General features: G+C 41.9%; 1 protein-coding gene across 9 annotated transcripts in view; it reads right to left on the bottom strand.

Annotated features, from left to right (window-relative positions):
* The window catches only part of LOC137892562 (receptor-type tyrosine-protein phosphatase mu-like), a 148,693-nt gene that overhangs the window by 74,208 nt on the left and 48,260 nt on the right, over positions 1-26,225 (bottom strand). For all 9 annotated transcript variants that reach the window (XM_068737806.1, XM_068737811.1, XM_068737808.1 and 6 more), the window contains exons 4-7: positions 23,404-23,482; positions 21,445-21,560; positions 19,667-19,841; positions 12,115-12,408 (exon numbers count right to left, since the gene is read on the bottom strand). In XM_068737806.1, the coding sequence (XP_068593907.1) occupies positions 12,115-12,408; positions 19,667-19,841; positions 21,445-21,560; positions 23,404-23,482 (664 nt within the window). The remainder of the gene's footprint in view (positions 1-12,114; positions 12,409-19,666; positions 19,842-21,444; positions 21,561-23,403; positions 23,483-26,225) is intronic.

Raw genomic sequence — 26,225 nt, 5'->3', positions numbered from 1 at the left:
TCCTAGAGGGGGCCTCAAATGGTGCACTTAGCCCCTGGGTAGAGCGGGACATTAGTCCTGGATGAAAGGAAACAAATTGGGCATGTCCGGAGCACAGCCACTTTACTGCGAGACAAGTGTGTGTGTGTGTGTGTGTGTGTGTGTGAGAGAGTGAGGACAATGTGTGTTTTCTAGCGTGTTAACGGTCTTATGTGATTAAAGTGAGTGTCCATACACGTGCACGAAAGCGCAGATCTGGTTCCTCAGCATCTTACTGGCTAAATGTACAGAAGAACGATTTACTTATCAGATCTTCCTCAGGCTTTGCAGCGCACGAGTCATTCAGAGAGCCCGGATCTTTATCAGATCCACATCGATTAAGAGCAGAAAAGCCTGGTGCTGGCATAAACTTCCATCTCCCTGCTCAGCAAACACAACTGGGACGGGGGAAGAAAAGACTACTTCTCCAATGATTAGAAACCACCGTCAAGTCAATGCGGCTCCTGAGCCTGGGCGCTATCTCATCAGGATGAAACGGTGCTCAGGTTGAGGAGGAGGAGGAGGAGGAGGAGGAGGAGGAGGAGGAGGAGGAGGAGGGAGCTTTGCTGTTTGGAGATGGAAGAAGAGAAATGCGTCGACTCTCACAGGATGGCACGTAGACTGTCGGATTCCTTGCCGGAGAACGGCTGCCGGGTCTCGTCACACGCAGGTGCCTTCGTTGTAGACAGTACCAAAACAACATGACAACGGCGAAGATTAAATTCTCGTCGGAGGGCTGTTTTCATGTGAAGTGTTCCATTCTAGGCAGCGAGGCCTGCTATTGCCGTCACTTATCTCTCCATTGCCGTGTGTTATTCACCCTGTTCTGTTTGAGCTGGGAGGCGAGCACATTTGTTTGCCTCTTTCTATTACATCTCAGTGATAGCACTGAGGCCATTGAGGTAATGACATGGGTTTTACACTTAGGAAATCATTTTCATATCCCGCAGAAGCGAGCCGTAATGATAGCTTTTGATAACCGACAATCAAAGCTCCATCACCCTCCTAGAGTGCTGCTCTATGCAATCCTCTGGAGGAAGAGAAAGGGAGGAGGGAGGGGGTTAAGAGGGAGAGATGGAGGGAGTCAATGTGTGTGTGTGGGGGGGAGGGGGGGGTTGGAGAAAGAAAGCTAAGACAGAGGAAGAGGAGGAGGGAAGGGTTGAAGTGCCAAGGTTTTTGTTCATCAAATGCAACAAGTCAAGCCAGGCCTTGGGGTTTGACGCGTGTACACATGTTATAATTGATAGCACTTTAAAGGCACTGTACATGGACCTCTTGTGTTCTAATGTCACCCTCTACACCCATTACAAAGTCAGAGACAAATGTCCGCATGCTCAGGACACACACACACACACACACACACACACACACACACACACACACACACACACACACACACATTCTGCCCATACACCTTGGAGGCGTGGATAATCACAAGGATTTATTGAATGGTGGTGGTCGCTCCTCACTCTATCAAGTCCTTCTTTATAGGCCTCATGATAAATGGGACTGCCATGACGGGTGAGGATGAGGGGCGGAAGGGCCTATGAGGTGCTGGATCGAATTGAAACCACAGAATGAGCCCCGGTGCTGGGCCGGGCTCTGCTGCCACCTTGTCTGATGAACCCCCTGAAGCTGTAGGGGTGGAGATGAATGGGTGAACGCTTTCCTTCTCACAGCACTGAATAGGAAGAGAGCGATAAAAAACATGAGAGGGAAAGTAAGATAGACCTTACCAGCACAGGAGGATGATGCATGACAAGACCCAAGACTGTCCGGCCACACCAAGTCGGTGCTCGTCTTTGTTCATGGTTGACCTTACCGTTTGCTGCACTAAAAAAAGCCAACAAGCTCAAGAAGCAATAGGTCATTTTTCCTTCCCTCCCTTCCTTATAGCCAGATTTTCTTTTACTGCTAGAAAACTTGTGTTACATTAGCTATGGCCAGTTTCTTTATGCACATTAGCCTCCGATATACAGACAATAATTAACTACATTGTGTTTGATACCGGAGAAAATGTTTTAATTGGATGATTGGGAGACGAGATCTAAAACTATAAGGAGTGCCTTTCTTGCTTGTACCTGTATGTTTATCCTCACTGGACATCAGAGAAATGTTTGTTACTTGAAAGAGTAGGTTCTGTAGATTCCAGTATGTACAATGCTTGTGTTTCTGTTACTGATTAATGACACTAGGGATAAGGATGCATTTATTTATGCAGAATACATCAATCTGGTGCTAAGGATTTAAAAACCCATTAAAAAAGCCAGCAGATACCGCCACTCACACCACTATTGCTTCCACTGATGATCCATATACACTGTATATTTGCAAGGAATCGGTAATTTCATGAATTAATAATGGTTACTTACTCCCATCATGTTTTGCATCACACTGGGAAAGTGCAGTAGTTTAAAGCCCACTAAAGCTAAACAGGGTTTTACAATTAATTCATCATGACGGCAGCATTTAGTGGGGTGGAGATGAAGTAAGTACTGAGCTGCAGAGTACAACAGTGAAGCACTTGCAATTGGTAAAGACCTTTCTACAAGAAGCAAAAAAACTAATTCTGGTTTGCTTCAAATACCAAGTCATACAAAGTTGCACTTGTCGATTGCAGTATCAAAACATTTGATTAAACAAAAACAAAAAAAAAAAAAACGGAAATGGAATATATAACTCAATAAGTAACAGGGTATATGTTGTCAGTGGGAAGTCTTTTGTATCACTGACCATTTAGAAGGATTAAAAGAACAAAGCGACCAAGTCTGGCTCGGGGGCAAAAGGTGAGTCCACCAACCGGATGAAAACAAATGGACAGCCAGTTGATGGGAAGAGCAGAGGCAGCGAAGGTGGAACTGGTTAAATCAATCTTTTATTTCGTTTCCGCCAATATGCTGTGCGGTGATTGGGGTCAGAGTGACAGGCAGGGATGACCCCCACCCCCCTCTTCCCCCATCTGTCTTAACACACACACACACACAGACACACAGACACACACACACACACACACACACACACACACACACACACACACACACACACACACACACACACACACACACACACACACATGCCCACACACTCATCTCTACTGTCAGACCAGCCTTTGTCTTTTGTGTTCAGGTTCCTGGGGAAAACGCCTGTGGTTAGAGCTTACGCACAGGAAGAACACAAGCCCTCATTTACCGACGGGCATGCAATCTCTACGGGAGCAGTGGGAGGTTACCAAGGTGATTCTTCAACTTCAACACTCCCAAGATGGCCCGTGTGGCATTGTCATTTGTCGCCAAAAACCTGCATGTGTCGCATTCAACTCAGGGTGTTACCCGGAGTGTAAATCAAAGTGAAGCGCTTGACTTTGTGAAATGCTCGCTGCGTTTACTGAGCCACCTACTTAGGAGATATATGGGATCTAAGATCTAGCTATCTAGGTGGGGGAATACAGGATATAAATCGCAGCCTCCCTGACATTCCTGTCCTTTAGTTGAGGAGGAGACACACAAATGTTCTTGAGTTAGAGTTATACAACCAGACTGAATGAGTGCTTCCTGGACGCCTAGCAAGGGGAATGGGACATCTATAATTCAGCAAAAGGATGGAGAAAATCTGTGACAAAAATTACAGCAGATAGACCATGAATAATTAAACACGAGGAATAGAAACATTTAAAGACCTTGAGAGGCGTTTCAGTTCAAATTTAAAAACAGCCGAAAAAAAGGATCTTGCCAAGCCTGACTAAACTTCAGCTATTTATCGTTCTCTTGAGGATTAAGAGTTGAGGTTACAAACAACCTCAATGATAATTGTTTGTGAGGAGCTGAAGAGGCAGCTCCGGAGTAAGAAGAGACTACGCTTACGCGGATGTCACCAGAGTATTGTTTGTGCACATCTGTTATCAAGAGTCTCAGTTCTTTTCGTGTTTGGGGAATAGATAGACGGAGATGAGGGAAATGATAATAATGAAACGGCTATAAACTGAGAGTCTCTCTCGCTCTCTGTCTCACTCCTTTCCAGCAGCAGTTGTTTGAAGACTTGTCCTTGAGAAGAATACAATTTGCCTTTTGCAGAGCCAATATCATAGAACACAATTCGTCATTCTACTTTCGACTGCCTGTGATAAAAAGACCCTCCTAGGCCCTCACATAACCTTCCTGCACATCAAAAACTCAATCTACCCTGTTTTTCACTGACTGACAAAAGAATACACATTCAATGGGCCTCAAACCAAGGCTTTTCATTCGCCTTGCGACAATATATAAACCCTACAGGTCACATGACAGCCAGCTATTGTGGGTGACAAACCAGACCAATGTTATCTGAGATGGGTATGTGAAGTGGCTTTCTATTCATGCCTGAAGGCAACAACGGTGTTAATTAGACTCATCAAACCTAGCAAACATTTTCCTTTCAGACCCGCAAAGACAGATGTGCTCAATCTCGGCTGTAAAAAAAAACAAGGAAGCATCATAAAGGGTTAGACCTCACTGAGGCCAATTGTTCTATAGAAATGCACAATGCTATAGGAGGGGGAGAAATAGCAGATATAGGTGGCAGATCATTCTACCTTTGTTGATAAAATGTTAGGCTTTGGTTAGACAAAACTGGCGAGGCAAAATATACTGAAATTGGAAATAATGTAAGCTGATGGAGCTAATCTGGTTAGCAGGCTAACAATAGAGTCCCACGGCTTGAAAACTACACAGCTTTCTTGCAAACAGTACATATTGTCAACTCACATCTTTGTCCTTGGACTTAGTGACAGCTATGCATCCTTCCTCTGCTTCAATTATTCTTGCAGTTTCAGGATATATATATATACACACACACAACGATGTGAACAATCAATTCTTCCTGAAGGAAAGGTCTGTCACACCATTGCTTTCATTACATTACATTACAGTCATTTAGCAGACGCTTTTATCCAAAGCGACTTACAATAAGTGCATTCAACATTGGTAATCAAAAGAACTACTAGTCACCAGAAGTCATAAGTACATTTCCTTTTCCAAACAAGCATCTAAGAGCATGAAGCAGAGCATAACTCAGAGCCAAAGTACAGTGCAGAAACAAGAAAAACAGTTAGTGCTATAAGTAATACGAATACAATAAGTGCAACAAGCTAGTATGAATACAATAAGCGCTAAGTGGAAGGCTCGGGGTAGCACTTCCTGAAGAGGTGGGTTTTCAGCCTGCGCCGAAAGATGGGCAGCGACTCCACTGTCCTGACGTCAGTGGGAAGTTCATTCCACCACTGTGGGGCCAGGACAGAAAACAGCCGTGACCGGGTCGATCGGCCACCAGGACCTCTGAGCGACGGGGCAACCGATCGCCCCGAGGCAGCAGAGCGAAGTGGTCGGGCGGGGGTGTAGGGCTTGACCATGGCCTGGAGATAGGAAGGAGCTGTTCCTTTCACTGCCCTGTAGGCTAGTACCAGAGTCTTAAACTGGATGCGAGCTCTTACAGGTAGCCAGTTACACTGTCCGGTTCATGTTGGTTGGTTCGTGAATTTGCCAGAGCCCGCTAGAGCTTGGTTTCTTGATAACTTAAGAATAAGAAAGAACTTAAGAAAGGCTTTCATACTGTAGATTACAATTTTCAAGAACCTTTTTGACAACAATGGCTGAAAAAAGGAATGACTTTAACCTACCGTTATTTATTACTTTGCAAGGTTTAAAAGAGAAGATGGGGGAAGAAATGGTAGATTTTTCAGTAAATGGCATCAACAGTGTTAACTGTACAGCTTAAATGATTCTAGCATGCCCACCATGCTTATACAACAGAGTGTGTGATTCACAAACTTCTATATTGATGGTATACTTCAGACTGGATTTCTATGGATAATACCCGTCGGTCGGCACAGGGCCGCCTTCATAATTTAGGTAATGTATTTCATTCTATGTAGAATAACTTCCTCACGGTACGGTACGGCTATATAGAATTCAGAACATATCTAGTGCCTCCACATAGCTTTCAAACTGGACACGTCCTACCTTAGGGGGAACCGGAGGGGGCCGCTATACTTCCGGGAAGGACGCCAAGGGTCGGGATCGCGTATCAGCTGTAACCGCTGTATGAGCCCAGTGCAGAGCGGCGGCCATTAGCTAGCCAGTGGAGCATGACGGAGAGACTCACATGCACTAAAACGCCTGGCCGGCCTGGCTATATAAACAAAGCACAGATTGGAAGAGCTACTTCATTCTCCGCTCAGGTAGCCATTACGAATCAATATATTTACTTTTACTAGCATTGTAGAGAATTTATCACTTCAACTGGAAGCTCTCTGTTTTAACATTTTTAATAAAGCCTCTAATGCACATACAAACATACGGCTCCTTTTATCCACCGTAAATAAAATGAAATCAACTCTTACTGCATATGAAATGAGAGCTTTCTGAATGCACAGGTGTATTTAATGAGATATTCTTGACTAAAAATGACCTTTTATGAAGTGTTTAATAATTGCTTTGCTTGGTAAAGCCAAACAAAACTTTGTTAAGACACACATCATCTTGGAAAACCTCAATAGACTTAGATTACAGTCTAAAATTGTATATTGATGGTGAAAATGAACATGATTTTCTGAACACATCTAATTGTTTGCAGGATTTTTCATAATGGGAAAGAGCATTCTGGAAAATCTACATAACATTAGCACTTGTCCGTTAAGTTTGTCCCGGCACCAATGTCACCGAGACAAATTAATGTACTTGGCAAATAAAGTGATGCTACTACTACAACCATTTTCATGTTGCCAGACACTGGCGTCATTCTTATTCGCATCACAGCAGACCCGGCCTTTCACAAATTAACCAGGAGGCCAAATGCAAATAACCAACCTTGGTGTGGGTGAACATAATTGCGCGGCTCCTCCCTACTCTCCACTGTTATAAATGAGTGTTAAAGCAAGAGCTGATCCCTGATTAACGTTCATCCCCCTGTGTTTAATAGCCCTCAGTGCAACAGAATGGCAAAGTAAAAACAAACAGATGAGACTACTCCCACGTGGTACCGGAGCGCAGATGGAGAGAACTTATAGACGGAGATGTGGACTTGGCAGAGGCTGGAGTCTGAGCAGGTGTTTGGATCCAGCATGGACATCATGTACTGACATTTTTTAAAGCACGAGAGCCAGGGGGACAGCAAAGGCCAGAGGGTGGATATGAGGCACATAGGACAGACTGTTCTCCTTCCATGGAAAATGGTATGAAATTATCTTCGCTGCATTAGATACTCCGGCTCAATCAACTTCAAATGGCTACAAATAATTGAGTTGATTTATTCAGACATTGTCAAAAGCATGCATCAAAAGTAACTGTCTTCTGCATATGTGGGTTGAACACACAAATTTGGAGAAAGAAAATGTCCCAAATGTTAGCTTCCAAAAGTGGCATCAGTCCATGTTCAAAACGTGTTAGCGACCTATTGCGATGTAAACACTTTCCCACACAGATCCAGAAGTACAACTCAGACTGCAGAGGAGTAGTTTAAGGCTTGCTTATCTGCCTTCCTAGTGAGGCCTGGAAATGGTTTCTCAGTGTGAGATGGTTTCTCAATAGTGTTGCTGAAATGGAGGGCACCCTGCTGTGATCCTAGGGCACCACCTGATAAAACAGTGTCTTCCTTCAAGTAGCTCTTACCAAGCGTGGAGACCTCTGAAGTGGTAAACAACTTCACACAGGTACAAATTTCACATGGAGGAGCGCACTTACCAAATGCTTTTCTCTTTTAGCTTAAAAAATGTTTGCCGAGTCATTTTGGCTGCTCGGGAATGAGGCAAATAACAAATGTTAACAAGCTGTGAAATTCAACATCAACGGACGAAAGGCACAAGGATAAGCAAAAGCAAAATGTTGTTTGACTCATTCCGCAAAACCACAAATAACCCCCTCGAGCAATCACAGAGCCTTGGATAGGACATTCTTTTGATGTTCACAGGGAAAGCAATGGAAGTGCTTCATCGGAAAGAAAACCTTTCAAAGCAGCCCCTTTCTTCCTACTGCTTCTGAATCGAAATGGTGGCGTCATGCATTATACATTCCCTATTGTACAGAAGATTGAATTAAAACATCCTTTGTCATCAGAAACATTGCTCAGTTTGCGAAGTGACCAAGGCATGGCTATGAATAATTATGTGAGGGAGCGTGCTCTAAAGTGGCCGCAGATTTTCATTAGCGCCTCCAGACAGCAGTGCAGGGAGAGGGGAGCAAGTCTCTGGGCCCGCCTGTATCAACAGTGATGTATCACACAGCCCTGTGAGTCTTAACCGTTCAATTAGGAGCTCTGCTGAGGCCCGGCCTGTCAGTGGGAAAGACCAGCAGAGTGCCGGACAAGATCAAGAGCTGCTTCCTCAAACACACTTCAGGAAGCGGGGCCATCAATCTCCCCGACTGTGACCGGCAGGGTGGCCAAGGGGGCAGGACCCCCTGCAGAAGCCGGGCCTGGCTCAGAAGGCTGCACAGGTAGGGCCATTCATCCCTATCAGGCAGACTAAAAATGAATAAGCCTGTGACCTTCACAGTGGGGAGAGGGGGTTACACCCTGGGCAGGGAGGGGAGAAAAATCTCATTTTCATCAGCATTTCTCTGGACACCAAACAGCATTAGCCTGAGAAAATGCTGAGGCTAGGTTGGTTTTGTTACCCTGAGTTGGCATCCTAGTACAGCATGGGAATTTAGCTGGTTAATGTTGTGAGAAGGGCAATTTGCACAATATCATCAGGCATTCTCAAAGCCTTTATGTACATGTTTGAGTTTGAATGCCCACAGTATAACAGCAACATAATGACTGGTGCCACTCTACCTCACACATGATATCAATCTGTGTTGCTGATGAATTAAGAAGCGTGCAAGGACTTCAGAGTGAGAATCACACTGAATAAACAAGCAGTTATGAAGTTAACCATGTGGCAGGGCAGTTTTCCGCTCTATGTCTGAAGCCCGCCATAAATCATGTCGTTTATTGTGAGACACAGCTGTTCACAATAGCAAGGGAAGTTAAAAGAGTTTATCTAAACTTGTTATTATTCTCTGGTTCATTGGTGTTATCAATATTTCTGTTGCATGTAATGTTTAAAAAGTGTGCGCATTTATAATTGTTCCAGGAGCTCATGTAGAATACATTACTTAGAAAAAAGAACATTTTTGTCCATATGCTAAAAGTCTTAATGAAGATCTATAGGTGGAAACTGAAAACAAAGAGAACTTTGTCTACTATAGAAAAATAATTACCAAAGTAAAATGGCAATGATATATGTTAGACAATTGTGAGCTGCAGTTATTTGCTTCAAATGCAGTGAGGCTTTAGAAACACAATGGAGCTTTACCAACAATGGAGCCATGATGATTATGTATTGTATGCTGGGGGTGATTTGAAAAAATAGGAATCTTTTTTAAATGTTTTGTTTGTAAAAGTAAATTGGAGATGGTTCAAACTCAAATGCAACAAACCTAAGGCAGTAATAATACATTAATAATTAAAAACTGCAGGATGAATGGACTGCTTTGACCACTCTTTTTCACAGAATTGTTACAAATCCCAGTATCTCTCTATTTTGTTCACTTTTTGTTTTCTGGTGTGTCGCAGAGAGTCTTTGTTTGGAACTGTGCATAGAGCAGACAGTCACAGTGAACTTTGTGTTGTTCGGTTTCACAAATCATTTTGTTATAGATATCAAAAGCTACAAAGACTGCTCTTCCCTGAGCATCACATTTGATGTGCAATTAACGAGCCATTCATGTTTAAGCTAGAGCTGAGAGAGGGCTTCAACCCCCGTGTTTTGTTGCAAGGTCTGTTACAGGAGTCTACAATAAAACCAAAGAGAAATTTATAGCAAGTGAGGAAGAAAATATAGACTTATATGCACCAATAACACAAAACCAGCTCCTATTTTTGTTACAAGAGGCAGTTCCTACAAATCAGTCGTGAATTGGCAGTGATACTACATTTGTTACCTAAATACTTGTTACCTGTGGTGTTCTCAGTTTAGGTTTTTAAAGTTCATCTAGCTCAACCATACAGCTGAGACTGTAGGGTGTCAACGGCAACATTTGCAAGCACACTATTATTCCAAATATATTTGACAATGTTAAGAATTTGATAAAGGTAATAAAAACAGCATATTATGTTTGAATATCCTAAATTAGGCTTTATGTTGCATAATCCAATTAAGACATGAGGGATACGCTGATATTCTTCCTGTTTTAGGAGCATTCTTTGAACATATATACAGCGCATTCGGAATAAGTGTCTCAATTGTGGTTTTCACTGCGGTTTGCGTCACACAGCCTCTTGCCTGTTTACGCCAGCTTTGTGTTTTATACACAAACCAACAGTTTGTAAAACTGGGGTAGATTTGCATGCATAAAAAACAAAAGCCCACATATCTGGTCTTTAGAAGAAAGGCATCTACTTTCAAACAGTATTATAGACTTGGATATCAACAGCTTTTTGCTCACTGGGTGTTTCACATTAATCAAGAATATGCACGGCTACATGTGAAGGGGAATATTAGTGGAATATTACCTCCAGGCTGTATGCCATGGTACAGCACATGTTGGTACAGCACATGTTGACATAGCAACCTTAGCCACATGGGTATACCTTGAAATCTTTGAATTGTTGAGGTGTCCTTCTTCATTTAATTTGTTTCTAATAAAAACTTTCTCTACAATCCCTGCATGTACTTCTGTAAAATAATAAATAAAGCTGGACTGAACCTTGGAACTTTAATACATCGAGAATCGTAGGTTCAACTTAAAAAGACATAAATGCCCTTTGTAGCACACTTGAGAAAGTAAAAGGATGAATTATGTGGAGGTTTCTATCTAGTTCTAGTTCACTTTCAAAGCTCAAGAAAAAATCGGTGTGTTTGATATTTAGGATGGTTTAGAAGCTGTACTCTATTGATGTTACACAACATACACATTGCCCCATTGCTAAGCCCCGCCCCCCTCTGCTACTCCGTTAAGCTGTCAGAGCTACCATGGAGCAGCAGAGACGTGCTAATGCAGGTTAATGATGTGCTAAATTTAGTGCTGGGCAACGATTAAAATTTGTAATCACGATTAATCGCATGATTTTTTTGAGATTAATCATATTGTTATGCCCAAAGTTCAATAATGAATTAAAAAGTAGTGTATTGCGCACTTTTATTTTAAAAGTACTGCTATATGAACAAAAGTGCAATAACATTTGGTTTGCAAACACTTCAAACTAATCAGGTTATTTTTAACAGCAGTATTCCCTTTACACAGTAGCAGTTAAAATACAGCTATAATGATTCTGATAATAGATATTCAGCCGGTGTTCACAACTTTATCTTCATGTGTGTAATAGATGCAATTTGAAATATACACCTTGAAAACTGCAAACCTATCTACTTCTTTTTGTTACGTTTGTTAAATTCTCAGTAGCGATAACTAAATGATATGCTTATTGTATTCCAAACAAAAAAACTTTAAAAACTCAAAAAATGTTTGGTCAGACGCATTACACTGAGTACCATGTATTATGTGTGGTATTTGTTATAAATGTATGTTGGTACATAGAGGGTGATAAGAAGCTGTACAGGGAGGGACTTAGGACCCAGGGGAATGTAGGTGAAGCATGGGAACCTGGGAAGTTATGTTAAGAGTTGCAGTTAAGAGCAGTTTGTTCTCAGGTGCTTATATGTTTATTTAAAAACACGACAATATGTATTTTAATATTGTCACGATTATAACGCGTTAACTTGCCCAGCCCTAGCTAAAATATTCTGCTAATGTTAGCTCCACAGGTTATTTTTACGTAGAAACGTATATCTCTTTCCAATCTCTCTTACCCAACATTTAAACGTGACTAGCTCCAGATCCACAAAACCAGCCCGAAAATGAAGAAAATCTGAAACGATTGCATGAGAATCAATGGAGCGGAAACGGATAGTTGTCGGACCCTGGTCAGAGCTGGACGATGCTACGTTATAAATGGCACGTCTGCGTTGGGCATTGGGCACAACTGTGCTTTAAGCCTGTTAATGTGACATTGTGATACAACATAATGTATAATTTCGCTAAAATCTCAGTGGTGCTCTGTAAGTAATGGTATGTTTGGCCTCACCTGCACATCTGGTCCTGGCCCTCAGTGGGGGTCCGGGCGCTCCGGTGCCTCCCTCCAGAGGTCTGGTCAGCAGAACGCTGATCTCGTACTCTGTGTCTGGATCCAGGTGGCCGATCTTGTGTGTGGTCTTGTCTACAGGCTGCAGGTCGTACATTGTGCCGGACACAGTGCGGTATTCCACTTCCCTGTCGATGATCGGGCCGTCCCCATTGATGGAGTTGGCGTTCAGCTGAATCCAAAGGTAAGTGGCACCAACAGCAGTCAGCTGTGGTGGAGCAATAGGCACTGGAGGCTCTGTGGAAACAAAAACATTTTTTTGATTGATGTTAATAGAAAATACATAATGGTGAAATGCTTGAAAGCCTTGAAAATACAAAAAAACAATTGTGTTTTTAAATTGTGTAAAAAGCACCGGCATTCCCACAGAAAAAAAAACTGTGGAGAAATGCTTGTAACAAGCAAACAACATGCTCAAAATCAATCTGTTCTTTCAAACAATCAACGGCATCAAAGTCCTTGTGAAGCACATGAAGAACTTCTTGATGTTTCCCAATTATCAAGGTACTCAAGAAGAGCCACGTGACAATCAATAGTTCCAGCTTGGTGGGGAATCTCGTCATCAGTAAAACATTGACTGAAGCGTCCAAACCTCAGCAAATGTTGCTCCTATTGAACAATGTATTGATTTAAATCAGAGCACTCTTATGGAAAATCCTCTGTTAATTGAGGACAATTGTAGTTGTCATCTCTCTGATTAAAAGGAATTCAACTAATTATATTAAAAACTAAAAATCATTGAATTGACAACACAATTCAGTCTCCTACAAATGACTTTAGTTGTCATGTGCAGATATTGGGATAACCATCTTGATATTTTAGTCTTACAAATATACATTGAGGAACAAGTCATTCTGGGCACACATTTCTTTAACTGATCTGAAGTGCAGTTAAAGATTGCTTTAAGTTGTAGACCTGTAGTACTGCTATGCATCTGTTTTTTGATTAGTAGGTTCCTGTTTTGTTTATCTCGTGCACGAGAACTCACATGCGAGTGACGCGGTACAAATTCCTGACACTGTCCCATTGAACGGTTTCCTCCTAAGATTTGCTGCAATGCACCAGCAAAGACAGAGAAGAAGAAGGCTGCAGTTTGACAAACATGGATGTAAAAAATGCTGAACAAAAGATAGTCTTTGCAAATGTTTTATAAGGAAGGGGATGCATTCGTCACGTTTGCTAGACCTCCTAAACCTAAACAAGCCCTCAGGAAGAGGGCAAATTTGACATAGTGGCGAAACCGCGGAATTACAACTACTGGGTCCGTCATGTGATGCCATGGGGGCCAAAAAAGATTATTTCCAACAAACCTTGAACACTCCTTGCGATAAACGTTTCCTTAAGAAAAAGAAACCATAACTAAGCTTAAAATTGGGATCTTTCATCAACATTGTATTTTACATGTCTCATTTAAAATCGTGCTTCAAATTACCCGTTTGAAGTAAACTGATCCTGTAAAAAGCATTAAATTCTGCTCTCCTCAGCAGGAGAGGACGCTATTATTGACTCAGCTGAGACCAACAGTCACATGACTACAATTCCGTGAAACTTCGACAGAACTGCAGGCTGCTGAACTCGGTGCATTGATGAGAGGACAGGAGAGGCTGTAAGTAGAGGTTTTAAAACTATGAATAGCTCAATATATGTGGCACGTGGAGCCTCCAACACTTGTGGACACTTACTCAAAATGTTGGGTATATAGATTCCATTGTTTGCCAATTTTTGTAAAACAAATTATCAAAGAAATTCAACTTGCATTTCTTTTCTTTTTTATGATTTATGGCATTGTAACTGTTATACATTTTTGAGTTCTCTCTACTTCTAGCCATGGTTGTGCTGTTTCCATAGAGGTGCAGCTCTTCTATATTGCAGTGAAAATCAAGGCCACAGAGCAATGTGACGGGAGCAAAAAAATGCCCCAAAACTGCTTGGGGTTCAGAGGGTCAACATGAAAGCAGCATTCTGATGTTGTAGCGTGTAACATAAATATCTTGGGTATTTTAATCAATAGCAAATCATCATATGTTATAAGATAATTGCATTAAAAAAACCTTGATTTGTAAAGTAACTAAATACAGCTGTCAAATGAATGTAGTGCACTAAAAAGAACAATGTTTCCCTCTAAATCACAGCTGAGTAGAATACATAGTACTTTTTGTAAACGTACTGACATTTTGGTATTGATGTTCAAAAGTACAAGGCAAGAGTAGACAAAGAGTACAATTCTGAGATTTAGACACTGCAGACTAATGATTGCGCTACATTTCAAACAGTTTCAAAGTGTTTTGTCATCTGTGTGTTGCTGCCTTTGTGTCAACCAGACTTACTCTACAAATGTCCTTTCAAAGATAGAGACCTTCACAAAATCATTAAAGGTACACAATTACAACAAATCATGTTATTTTTAAACAACAACAAACTGTAGTCTTTGATCAATAAAAAAAGAGAAACATCTCCACAAACTCGATGGTACAAATATTTCACGAAGTTAACATTTTCCATCAAAATAGATATTGGAAACGGAGACATTTCTGGTCCATTTGAACCTTCAATGTGTCAGGAATGTAATTTAAAGTTCTTCAATATGAGTTTATATCTTTCAGACAAATGTGGTGTTCAATGACAACCTTAAAGATTACCTTTTCTCTGTTACGTCACCAATATTTGTCTAATCCCGCTTAACCGTGTGCCATTTTCTTGCTATAATGAGGCTTTTCGAAATGTCAGACAAGTTGTTTTTTTTCAAATGTGGGATATTTGCAGAATTGCATTATTATATAACCAGGTAAGGGGATGCCCCCGTAACAGGCGAGGTGTAATTAAAAACGTCTAACATCTAAAAGAATAGTTTTATACCTTTTATCTTTTTAAAGTCACATTTTACAAAATGCTTGTTCCACCTTCTATTTAAAAAAAGGGACACCATTAACCATCTCACAATGTCTCCTGGTGCAACCAAAAACCAGCCAATCAACAAAGAGCTGTGACTCACAGCCAAGGCATTGCTTAGGAATCTACCCTTGTCACGTACTACAATAGTGACACGTCCCAGAGGCCACGGTGAGTAGCTCTAATGAGCGCACACACATGTACCAGAATAACGGCATTAGTCGTCCGGCTGCTTCTCATGGAGTTGTCATGGGGAGGGACGAGTCTCCAGGCACATTAGGGCTGAGGTGTCCTTCGGAGAATTGGAGGCTCTCCCTCAGCAGATGGTTACCCTACGGTGACCTAAGTTGCAGGTCCCTAAACTCCCACTAATCCAAGCTCCGAACAATGTTGCTGTCAAACATCACCTAAAGCGAACCAGCTTATCCGGCAGGTCTTCTCCTGGACTTACACGCAGAGCGCCAGTCTGGGTGTTGGTGCCAGACAAACACAATGAGGTGCTCCGAAATCTGGCTTCAGCCATTGGCTTGTTTTGATGGTCTTTTATGGTCCGTTATGTCTTAAAAGGGGCTTAACTTAGTTAAGTGGCAATATGCTCAGATTCATTTAATGAATTAATGTTGGTTTCACAGGACAGAGACCTCAGGTTTTTATCTAGTATGATTATAAGAACGGATTTAATGTATTCTATCGCTTATTAATCATCTTTGCTCATTAAAGAACTAAATCAAAAGCAAGAACTTTATAAAAGAACTTACTTTAAGTACAACTGAGAAATATCACAGTCCTTTTTAATAAAAAAAGCAGTCCTACATCAAAGGAGGCGAGTGTCAAGTAGGTTGTTGCCAGATTTTATTGACACATTTGCCAACACACTCACTCTGTGACACCTTGTGATCCAAAACATGACAAAGTTTCAAGCTGCTGACTCAAACATGACTGATTCACAGAGTGAGAAACTCTGCAACTTAACACAAAATTCGACCAACTAACATCCACCAAAGTTATAATACTGCATCGTATGATTATCTGGTTTTGTCTGTATTGTCTTCTAGGTACCAGGTATCAAGCAAGAGCCCTTCAATCATTCAATCAATCCTCCTTTTCTATAGGGAACATACTTTTTATGCACTGCAATGCATAGATGCCGCTGCTGTCATTCAATCCTATTTTGCTTCACTTGAGACAATTTATATAACAATACCACTAAGCATCATGACGTATTAAAGCAATACGCATTTCATTTAACTTTGGAAAGTTACTGCTTCACAAAAGCAACAGCAGCTTACGGTGATGAAATAATTCCTGTAGGTGCAGTAATCCCCTGTTCAACAGCCACCGCAGATGCACTGAAAATAACGGATTACCGGTGTGAAATACACTCAAGTGCCGGAACACTTTAGGATATTAACAACTCAATTCCCACTGTTTAAGCCTCGCGAGGGAGCTTCGCAGCAGTGGGGCTCTGGAAAGGGCTCTGGAAAGGGCTCCGAACCGAGCGCCGTGCTGGCTGGAGATGGGTGACAGCGTGCAGATGACGGTGGCGGCCATACGCAAGGGTCAGCGAGCAGCTGTTGTCATGATGTTGACCAGACAGGCAAGCGGCCTGGCGACAGCTGCGTCCTCCTCTACCGCAGCACCTGCCTGCCTGCCAGAACGCAATCACACAAATGCACGCTCATGCACATGTAATGAAAAACTGTCGCATTGGCAACGCACATGGACCCAAAGCTGATAGACACGCTCACTGTCATACTAGGGCTGAAACTGTTTATTTTTTTAAACTACATTTATTACTCTTTTACTGTGTAAAATGTGAGAAAATTGTGAAAAATGCTCATCATATTTCCCAGAAATCAGTGGTGGTGACTTGACAATGTTTTTTTGTTTTTTCAAACCAACAGTCTAAAACCCAAATATTTTTTAATTTACAATAATATGACACAAAGGAAAACAGAAATCCTCACATTTGACAAGCTGGAACAAGTTCATCTTTGACCTCTTTGCTTTCATAAATGACTTAAATGATTAAAACTAAAGTTGGTAGTTTTAATAAAAAAGAACTTCTGTATGCTGACACTAGTACATGAGACAGATAATCTGTGAAAAGAATTAGGTTACACTGCCTCATTTTAGTGCTCCTGAAGGCAATTGCAAGATTCCACCGTGCCTGAAGGAAAACAACCAATCAGGGCCGACGAGTCTCTCACGCAGCCGCCAATCAGTGCTTGTGAAGCTCATGAACTCTGATCAAACTGTCAAACTAGACAGCGCTGATCAAATATTAATCAAGAACCTGTAACTGCATGGCCTATTTCTCGCCTCAAATGTTTTCAGAAACGTATTTTAGTGTATTGTTTAGCTGTAAAATGAGAAAGTTTGTGACCCAGCTGCCATGTTGAAAACAGTCAAGCCACAACCAAGCAAAAAAAATCAAATTTTACAGGTAAAAAAAAAGCACATTTGAAAACATTTGAGGCGAGAAATAAGCAATGGTGTGGGAACATTTTGCAAATACAATCGGGAGCACTAAAAGGAGTCAGAAGAAGCACATTTTTCACAGATTATCTGTCTCAAGTACTGTCAGGATATAGTGGCAGTTTGAGCAAATATGACAAAAAGTTAACTGTAGCTTTATCCAGTTCTCAAAAAATGTCATTTAATTTTCTCCCCATTGACTAATACAAGACTTTCATTAATGGTACATGCTTGTACAATTCCAGACACACACAGACATCTTGCCCCCAATTTGCCATTCACCACACAGAGAGCAATAATAAGAGCTGCTACTCTGCTGTTGTTAGACTCTTTATAAATCCTTCTTTCATTTGCACGTTACATCCACTGAGCCTCTCTTGCTGAGATGCAAGAGGTCCTCATTACGTTGTGCGCTCTCCTAATTGCGCTGCTAAGGGTAAGGAATTGATCCGCTCCTGATAGGAGAAGAGGTGGCCACAGGAAAATGACGAGCTTGCCTGGTTGGCCTTCGATTTTTGGTGGCTTTTCTCATTAGTGCTGACACGGCTGCGCCTCGGCAGCGTTGAGTCGGTAGCGTGGCCCAGAATACTATGTTGGAGCATAGCGGGCGCTTTGCGGGCTCCAGGTGATTCTAACCAGGCCGAGAAAGGAGCCAGCACTTGGACAGGGAGTAATTATCCCCCTTTCAGAACCACTGGCTGCACTACAGGAGAGCCCATCACAAGGGGGTGGGGGTGGGGGTGGGGGGCACGGAAAGGGGTTGCACTGGCTCACTTGGTATGGCGCTCTGGAAATACATGCAGTACGCTTTCCACATAGGCACATAAATCTGAGTGAATGCTGGCATGAAAGGCAGAAGTGATTATCTGGGATAATCAAGCATTCACTCTCCTCATGTTGAAGAAGAAAAAAAAAAAGGCAGTGTATGGTAATGAGTGGAGGAGGGAGAGCGAGCTGGTGTGTGTGACTGTAGCAGGCTCATAATCCACAGAATCGCTCCGTGGTCACTCCTCCAAAAAACGAGTCACGGAAGCGGTGAATACACATTTGAGGAGGATTTACGACTCAGACACATTGCTAGGAGGGTTAAGCACTTGTTTTACGACTGGTACGATAAGAGGAGATATCAGCCTTTTTTTATGTGTGACACTTATAACCGTGAAAACGCCTCTTTTCTTCCTGCGACAAGTTGGCTTATGTCGGAGTCATCGAGGTGTAAAAATCTCCGCAGAATTTAAAGCAGGATGCATTAAAAGATTCGATAACTGTCTAAATCTAGAAAATTATTTAAAATATTTATGACAAAGGCACTTTACACTTAACTGGTTTGTCTTCAGTAGAAATATATCTAGTAACACACTGAAGGCAGCGATCAGCAAAAATATTGCCGTCTAGCGAGTATGTGTAAGTGCGAGGTTGTGCGAGTGATTGTGTTGCTGAATTTATGCACGAGTCTGGTTTTGAGTGCCTCCAGTGTGTCAGTAAATTTTCTTTGAGTACACCACTGAAACCCACTGATACACTCGGGCAGAGAGACTTTATCTCCCTCTTCACTCTGCTGTGTCTGGGCCCGGCCATTCTCGCATGATTGACAGACCTCGATCTGGACAGCCAGGATTAAACCTATCAATCACATAGAGCTTGGAGACAAAAAAAAAAGAAAGAAAGAAAGAAAGAAAAAAAAAAATTGAGGCAGTAAATTCAATTGAGAGCACAGGGAGAAAATTGAGGTGAAGAAATATAGAAGGCCATTACCGGGCTATAGGGCTGCAGGAAAGTGAGGCCTTGCAGGATTTAGTTTCAGACGACTCCATAAATTCATATCAAATGACTGCAGGAGTGAAATATCAGTGCGGTTACTGTAAACCCTTTGTGATCTTTTAGGTGGAATTGTGCTCAGTCAAGGACAGCCTGTTCAGGGGAAGTATGAAAGTCCTCTGAATAACAAATCAACATAAAAAGCTAGTATTTTCAGTATCGCCTTCGAGGACATCATCAACAACAACAACAACAACAGCGTTTCCTGTTTATCTCCTGTTGACTTTGCTGTATGGACAGAGGTCATGTGTGTGTTAGTGCAGACAGACGGCGTTTGTGTTTTTCTCTCTGCTTTGGGACCGATACTCACGTTTTATGGTCAGTTCCCCATAATTGGACACTCCAACCCCTTTGTCTGAGTGGACGATGCAGCGGTAGCGGCCCGAGTCGCCCTTGGTTGTGTTCTCTACATCGAAAGTGCCTATGAAGCGCCGGTTGTTCCAAGGTTTAGTGGCTTTCATCGGGGCCTCCCGTCCACCGATGCCCTGTTTGGAACCATGACAAACACACAAGTAAGCCTACAAAACGGAACGGTTTAATAAGCAAAGTGACCCGACCTTGTGTGTTTCAGAAACTCTGGTCGAGTGTGCTTGTTGCCCGTTTTGGTGTGCTTTTGTTTGTGTCCTATCATTCCCATCGGTGGCTGATGGTAGGAATACATTTATCACACAGGAATGCGCACACACACACACACACACACACACACACACACAAACACACAGTGGGCCCTCCCCAGCTGTCACCCCTCACAGCAGGCAGATGGGGGACATTTGTTCATTAGAAATATTTCTTCATTACTGTCATCGGGGGACTTCACTTAATGTTTGTTTTCCAGCTCCTGTGCTAATGAGGACGTGTTTGTTAAAATGATGGAGTACCTGGCAGAGGACCTTTACCCAGCGTCATGCTCCCACTGATCACATGTGTGACAGTGTGCTTAGCAGCAGAGCCGGCAGGGTTATGTCTGCCAGATGCACTACCTTCGCTGCTCAGAACAAGGTCACTTCAAGACTGCTGTGCAGCTCAGCTGTGCCGGATATAGTACACAGTATCCACAGAGCCAACATGTATATAGGTTAAGACCACACTGCAACGATCTGAAACACCTGTAATCCCCTGCATCCCAGACACAGAGGACTCTGGAAAACTGGTGAGCAGGTGAAATCTCAAACACAAGCTACATAAACTACTCGTATATTTCCTGAAACCGACTTTAAAAATGTAATTTGACGCGTTTTAAAATGAGGACGTTTCTGTACTTTGTGCAAGCATGGAACATAAGGTGCCATGACACACATTTACATGATCTAACGCCCTTATAATATCTCTTCTTCACTTAGTCGTTTCATCATATCATTTCTCATTTAAAGCTGTGGTTGAACTCCAAAACGGTTTGAGGTTAACTGTCAATTAAAGTGGACATCTGCTCGCTAATCAGGAAAATGGCTGTGGTGGAACAGTTCACATTTGGCCCTATGTAATTTGGGGTTAAACATGTTTAAAATAACAAAGCACTCTTGCCTCCTCTCCTTTTTTTTTTAACCACACTCTCCCTTGACAGAGCCATTTTGATCCAAATAATGTGAGTCATTAAAGAAGCACAATTGTATTAGTGTCTACATCATTATGGGTTGTTCTGTGATGTTGATTGATTCCCCATTTTTATCTTCTTTTATTGTGTATTTTACTTTTTTTAGTGCCAACAGTGGTATCCATATCACACAAAATGGTTGACAGTCGTTACCCTCTGGCCTAATTTTACTTGGATAAAATGTTGATTTGCTAACCATTATGAAAAACACAGTTATTCCCTTAAACCAGACGTTGATCTTCTCTATCATCATGACTCATTGAGGAATGTGCTACATTAAATGCCAAATGCTGCATTTCTAATTTCCACATTTAAAAAGCCTGCAGCCTTCTTAGACAACAATAGCACTGCTGATCAGAAGATTACATATTCAGACAGCAGGGTCTGTTCAGTAAGACACATTAATTTCCAAAGGGCCCAATTCTATCACCGATTCCACACACTGATCTGGTCCTTGATCTAGAGTGCAAGTAAAAGGATAAAAAACGGGATCTCACCTGAAGCCAGAGGCGGAAATTGTCCCTTTTGCGTCCATTGACGGTGCAGTGAAAAGATGCAGTCTGTCCAGCGTTGACCTCCACTCCCTTTATAGTCAGGAAGTGAGGTGTGTTCACTATGAAAAAAATTGCAAATATCTATTAGACAGCTGCAGAAAAGTTACATGAGAGCACATGCTGAGATGCAGTGTACTTCACTAAAATGGGTTTGTACTTAATGAGAAATAATCACCAGAACTGGGTGCTGGAGTAGCGGCTCAACGGCTGCATTAAGATCTACGATCATGTGTCCACAGATTTCACAGTTACCCACTTTGAAAAGCTCATGCCAAGATTTGCATGCAAAATATAAGAAATGAGAGAAATAGGCTTGAACGGATAGTGCTCTTTATTACACTATCCGATACCCCTCAGCGCCTGAGGCCGGCATCGCTTTGTGAGGAACATTCCACCTATATCCTTGAAATGAGACACCAGAGGCCGATCCTGCACCCAGTTTCTGCTGTTTCCTAACTGCATCTTTTCATTGATTGAGGGGATTTTTTCCAAAAGCATTACTCTCTTCTCCAACTGTGCTCATTACCAGGATGCAAAGACTGGGATAGTCCACGGAAAGTAACTTATGTAGAACATTTTTGATTGGTACCGCTATTCTGCTGAGAAAAATAGGGCAATTCAGTGGAGCGACCTTGATTCGAAACATAACCAAATCTCTAAAGACTTGGCAAAAGCTAATTCTATCACTTTCATCATCAAGACTTTCACTTCTACTTAATATTTTACAACCTTGTCTTTGAACTACACTACACCTCCTTCATAACTTTGTCCTGTCAATCCCTCCAGTGCCAAAAAAGACAAATCTATTTTTCTCATCGCTAATGTCTTAATGACGCAACGAGAGGCAGACCACCCTGTGGCATAATCACACCTTTGTGCAAGATATTCCACATGGTCTTATAAATAGAAAATGAATTGGCTGTGCTCCACTGAAGAGTTGCTTTGATCACTTTGCTTATCACTCAAAGAAACCCAATTGCCACTGAGCAGGGTATTGATCCACTCACACTTTTGCGCATTTAAACATTGATCACGTCGCAAGGCCTCATTGATTCACTCAAATACATTTATATGCAACACTTATCGCTATATAAATCCATCTTATTGACATAACATTTGTAGGAATTCAGCTGCATTCAAATGGTTACCAGGTCATTAGCGCCTAACAATCAGAGTATGATGCTTCAGCTATGAGGGGTAAAGTATAAATCAATTGATGAAAACCCGCGAGGTATTGATTTAGACTTGGACTGTAGAGTGTGAAAACCTCCTTGTATAAACCTAAGGAGTGCCTTATGGACTAACACGACTCTCAGCACTCAAAAGCATAGACATGACGAATCCTGAAGAGCCCTCATCCTTGTTTTCCCACGACGGCAGTCCCAAAAGCTAAAGCAGAAAAATCTAAATATCCTAGTGATTACATGTTCATTAGCTCTGCAGCGCACTCTGAAGTGCTTATATTCAGCAAGGGAAGCAGAACTCCGAACATCTAAGAGATGAGATGCTGTACTGAATATCCTTGAGGGAGGAGCAAAATTGTGGAATCCAAACACAAGCAGCAGCAAACTGCATTGTGCTATTTGTTTTTTGTGCCCCTTTTTTTGCGCTATTTCTCCCAATCTCTCAAAGGATAGATTTAACACAGCGACACCAACATTAAATCCTGAGCACACTACAGCGTGTCAACTGTATGCTCATAAATCTTCAGGGAGATAGGGGGACGGAGGTTTACACTTTGGATTGACTGTAGCATACTCTTTGAAGGCCTTTTGTTTGACTGGGGGGGGGGGGGGGGGGGGCTTGCATACAACAACGATACAGGTATTTGGGAGGGTGTCATGGAAAGGACAGTGACTGTTTGATGATATTCTTTTATGGTGAAGGGGAAAAAGGACTTACTGCACTGGTGGCCCTGGACCACGACGTCTTTGATGGCCAGCAAGCCACGCTGCCCTGAGGTTACGGCTTCAAACACAATCTGAGGAGGAGAGAGGAGACTCATAACACCAATGATAAATGGCCACATGTCTTCAAATGGCACTTGAGTGAGGCTGCCCATGTGCACAGAGAAGTCCAGCTCCAGCTAATGCGATCTGCTCGTGGCTGGGCTGCAGCTGGTCACACAGCTGCAGGCCACCGACATTATTTCCACAATATGTCACAGTTGATAGGTGTTATGACATGCAAGTGTTAAATTAAGTTGGAGCCCTGAGATCATTAGTACACAGTCTGTGACAAACATAGTGTACCGTGGATGAGACGGCGCTGATATACCGCCATCTAATCATTTCATTTTAGTTGTCCTCAAAACAATGTATGTGCATAGAACAATACTATTCAAAAAAAAGTTCCTATTCATATTCCCAATCTCTAAGTTTGCATGTAAATTCCCTATAACACTTTTATAGACTACTACCTAGTTTTAAGTTAGATATTTTCTAAATCATAATGCGCTATTAAAACTAGAGAATGTCTTAGCTGGTAAAGACTCTGTAAACCTGTTGCTAGGAAACATCTGCAGTGCTGTCAAATCCTAAGCAATCCAATATGTAAACATTACATTACAGTCATTTAGCAGACGCTTTTATCCAAAGCGACTTACAATTTAGTATCTATCTACACACCGTAGACACAGCTAAGGTTAAGTGTCTTGCTCAAGGACACATTGACACAAGACTAGAGGAGCAGGAGCCGGGGATTGAACCGTCAACCCTCTGATTGAAAGACAGCCCTGCTCTCCACTTACCCACGGTCAAACAGGAAGTGACTCCAGCATCACAAGTGGTGACAAACAGTAACTTCCATATACAACATTTAAATGAGGCTAAATGCTAAACTTAATCAGGTACAGGAAACATTTTTGGAGCTTTTGTTTTGTACGGATTTTTGCTTTTTGTTTTGTTCTCGTGTTTTTTATCTTGTGCACCTGTCTGCATATCAAGCTTCCCGTCTGGGATGATAAAGGGACTGAACTTTTCGACAATCCTTGGCTAATCTAAGTGTGACTTTGTTTTATTCATGCGAACACTGGAGAAATACGAGCCATATTTATGTAGAATGAGGGAAAAATAACAATATCAATAATTTATAGGTAACCTATCCAGTATTATTTGGCCAACTCATCTAAAGTTTTTAGCATAGTGTTTTGGAAATCATTTAATAAGGTCAGTTATACTGTATGTTAGCAAGCCAACATTTGTCAGTTGGTCCAATTAGCACTGAAACTATTTCACTTGGCAGTTACTGGGTGTAAATATCTAGTAACAACAATTGTAATCTCTACGTAAGAATGCTTTTGTATGGTGCAACCTGTTTTAATTCTGTAATGCAGGACTCTTTAGGAAATGTTTAAAGTTACGAACAGCTGGATAATCCACAGACCTAACCGTCAACTATTTATATAACTGTTGACTGGGGCAGATATCTCAGAGGCGAATCCCCCAAAACCTGAAGAAAAAAAAGCAACCATCTGCATGGATAGATGCCACCAGAGTTAAGTGTGAACATATGTGTTGCCTTCAACAGGTGCTCTGTGTCTAGTGTTTCTTGTTGGACATGTTTGTTGCTATCTCTGACGACCAACAATCCGAAATCAAGTGCAACTGTAGTGTATAGGACTAACATGACCCTATTTTAAGGGCCAAGTTGGCCTGCAAAACAAATGGTCCTAAGCCCTGACAGAGGGCGTGTCCCAGCAGAATGTCAGAGTTATGTACTCGCTGGTCTGCACTGTGATAAAAAGGGAAACAGAATGCTGGTCCCTTCCCAAACCCAGGGTGTGGTACTGAGACCCATTACACCACACACACTCAGACTACACATGTTTTGCATTCCATTACTCCCTAAATATAAGCCTATATCGTGCAGTGAATGGTATATGTTACAGGGATAGTTCACCTCATAATCAAAAAAACTAATGTTTCTCTCTTACCTGTAGAGCTATTTATCAATCCACATTATTTTGGAGGGGGTTGCTTAGTTTTGGAGATATTGGCTGTAGAAATGTCTATATGGCTTTTTGACTTTGCACAAAGCGCCAAAATGATATTTGAAAAACTCAACTGTTAGGAACGTATTTCATGAAACTGCTCACAACAAGGTCTGTGGATTATCTTGAGTAACCGGGTCATGATTTGGAGGAAAATATGTCTTTTTGATTTTGTGGTGAACTGTTTCTGTAATGTTCAGTATGTGGTCTCATACAGACAATTGTGTGCTGCTAGCCGTAGCTAGGCTGCACACACATCATCTCTGAGATTCCTTTTGTAGCCTGGGAATGTGGAGGCGGAGATAGTTACCATTGTCATCTGGGAGGCAGGATGCCTTCAGATAAGGCTGTCTAATTATAAATTTCTTTTTTTGTCTCATGAAATATGAAAGTGAACGTCTTTGGGTGCCAATTATGGCCTCATTACAGGCTAATTTAAAGGAAATTAAAAGGCCAACCACTCCATATATCGCCACCAGACAAATGAACTAGCCCCCACTCTCTAATTGAAATCCTTTGTTTGTGCAACAGACATCAGTCAGCCTGCCTAATAGCTGTGATATAATTGATTCCAACATCAATGATGGTGCAGTGCATAATTGGGCCTGACCTACAGACTGAAAATATTCACATGGGACGAAAGCTGTTGATGTCGCAGGAAAGTTCACCATTCTCATTTGTCAGGGAGACACAGAGTGAACCCAACATTCAACGTCTACATCACCGCACGGGC

This window comes from Cebidichthys violaceus, unplaced genomic scaffold (assembly GCF_023349555.1).
Source record: "Cebidichthys violaceus isolate CVI_PGR_0920_01 unplaced genomic scaffold, fCebVio1.0.p SCAF_8, whole genome shotgun sequence".
In the NCBI taxonomy this organism is placed as follows: Eukaryota; Metazoa; Chordata; class Actinopteri; order Perciformes; family Stichaeidae; genus Cebidichthys; species Cebidichthys violaceus.
This window is presented reverse-complemented; position numbering and strand designations above follow the sequence as displayed.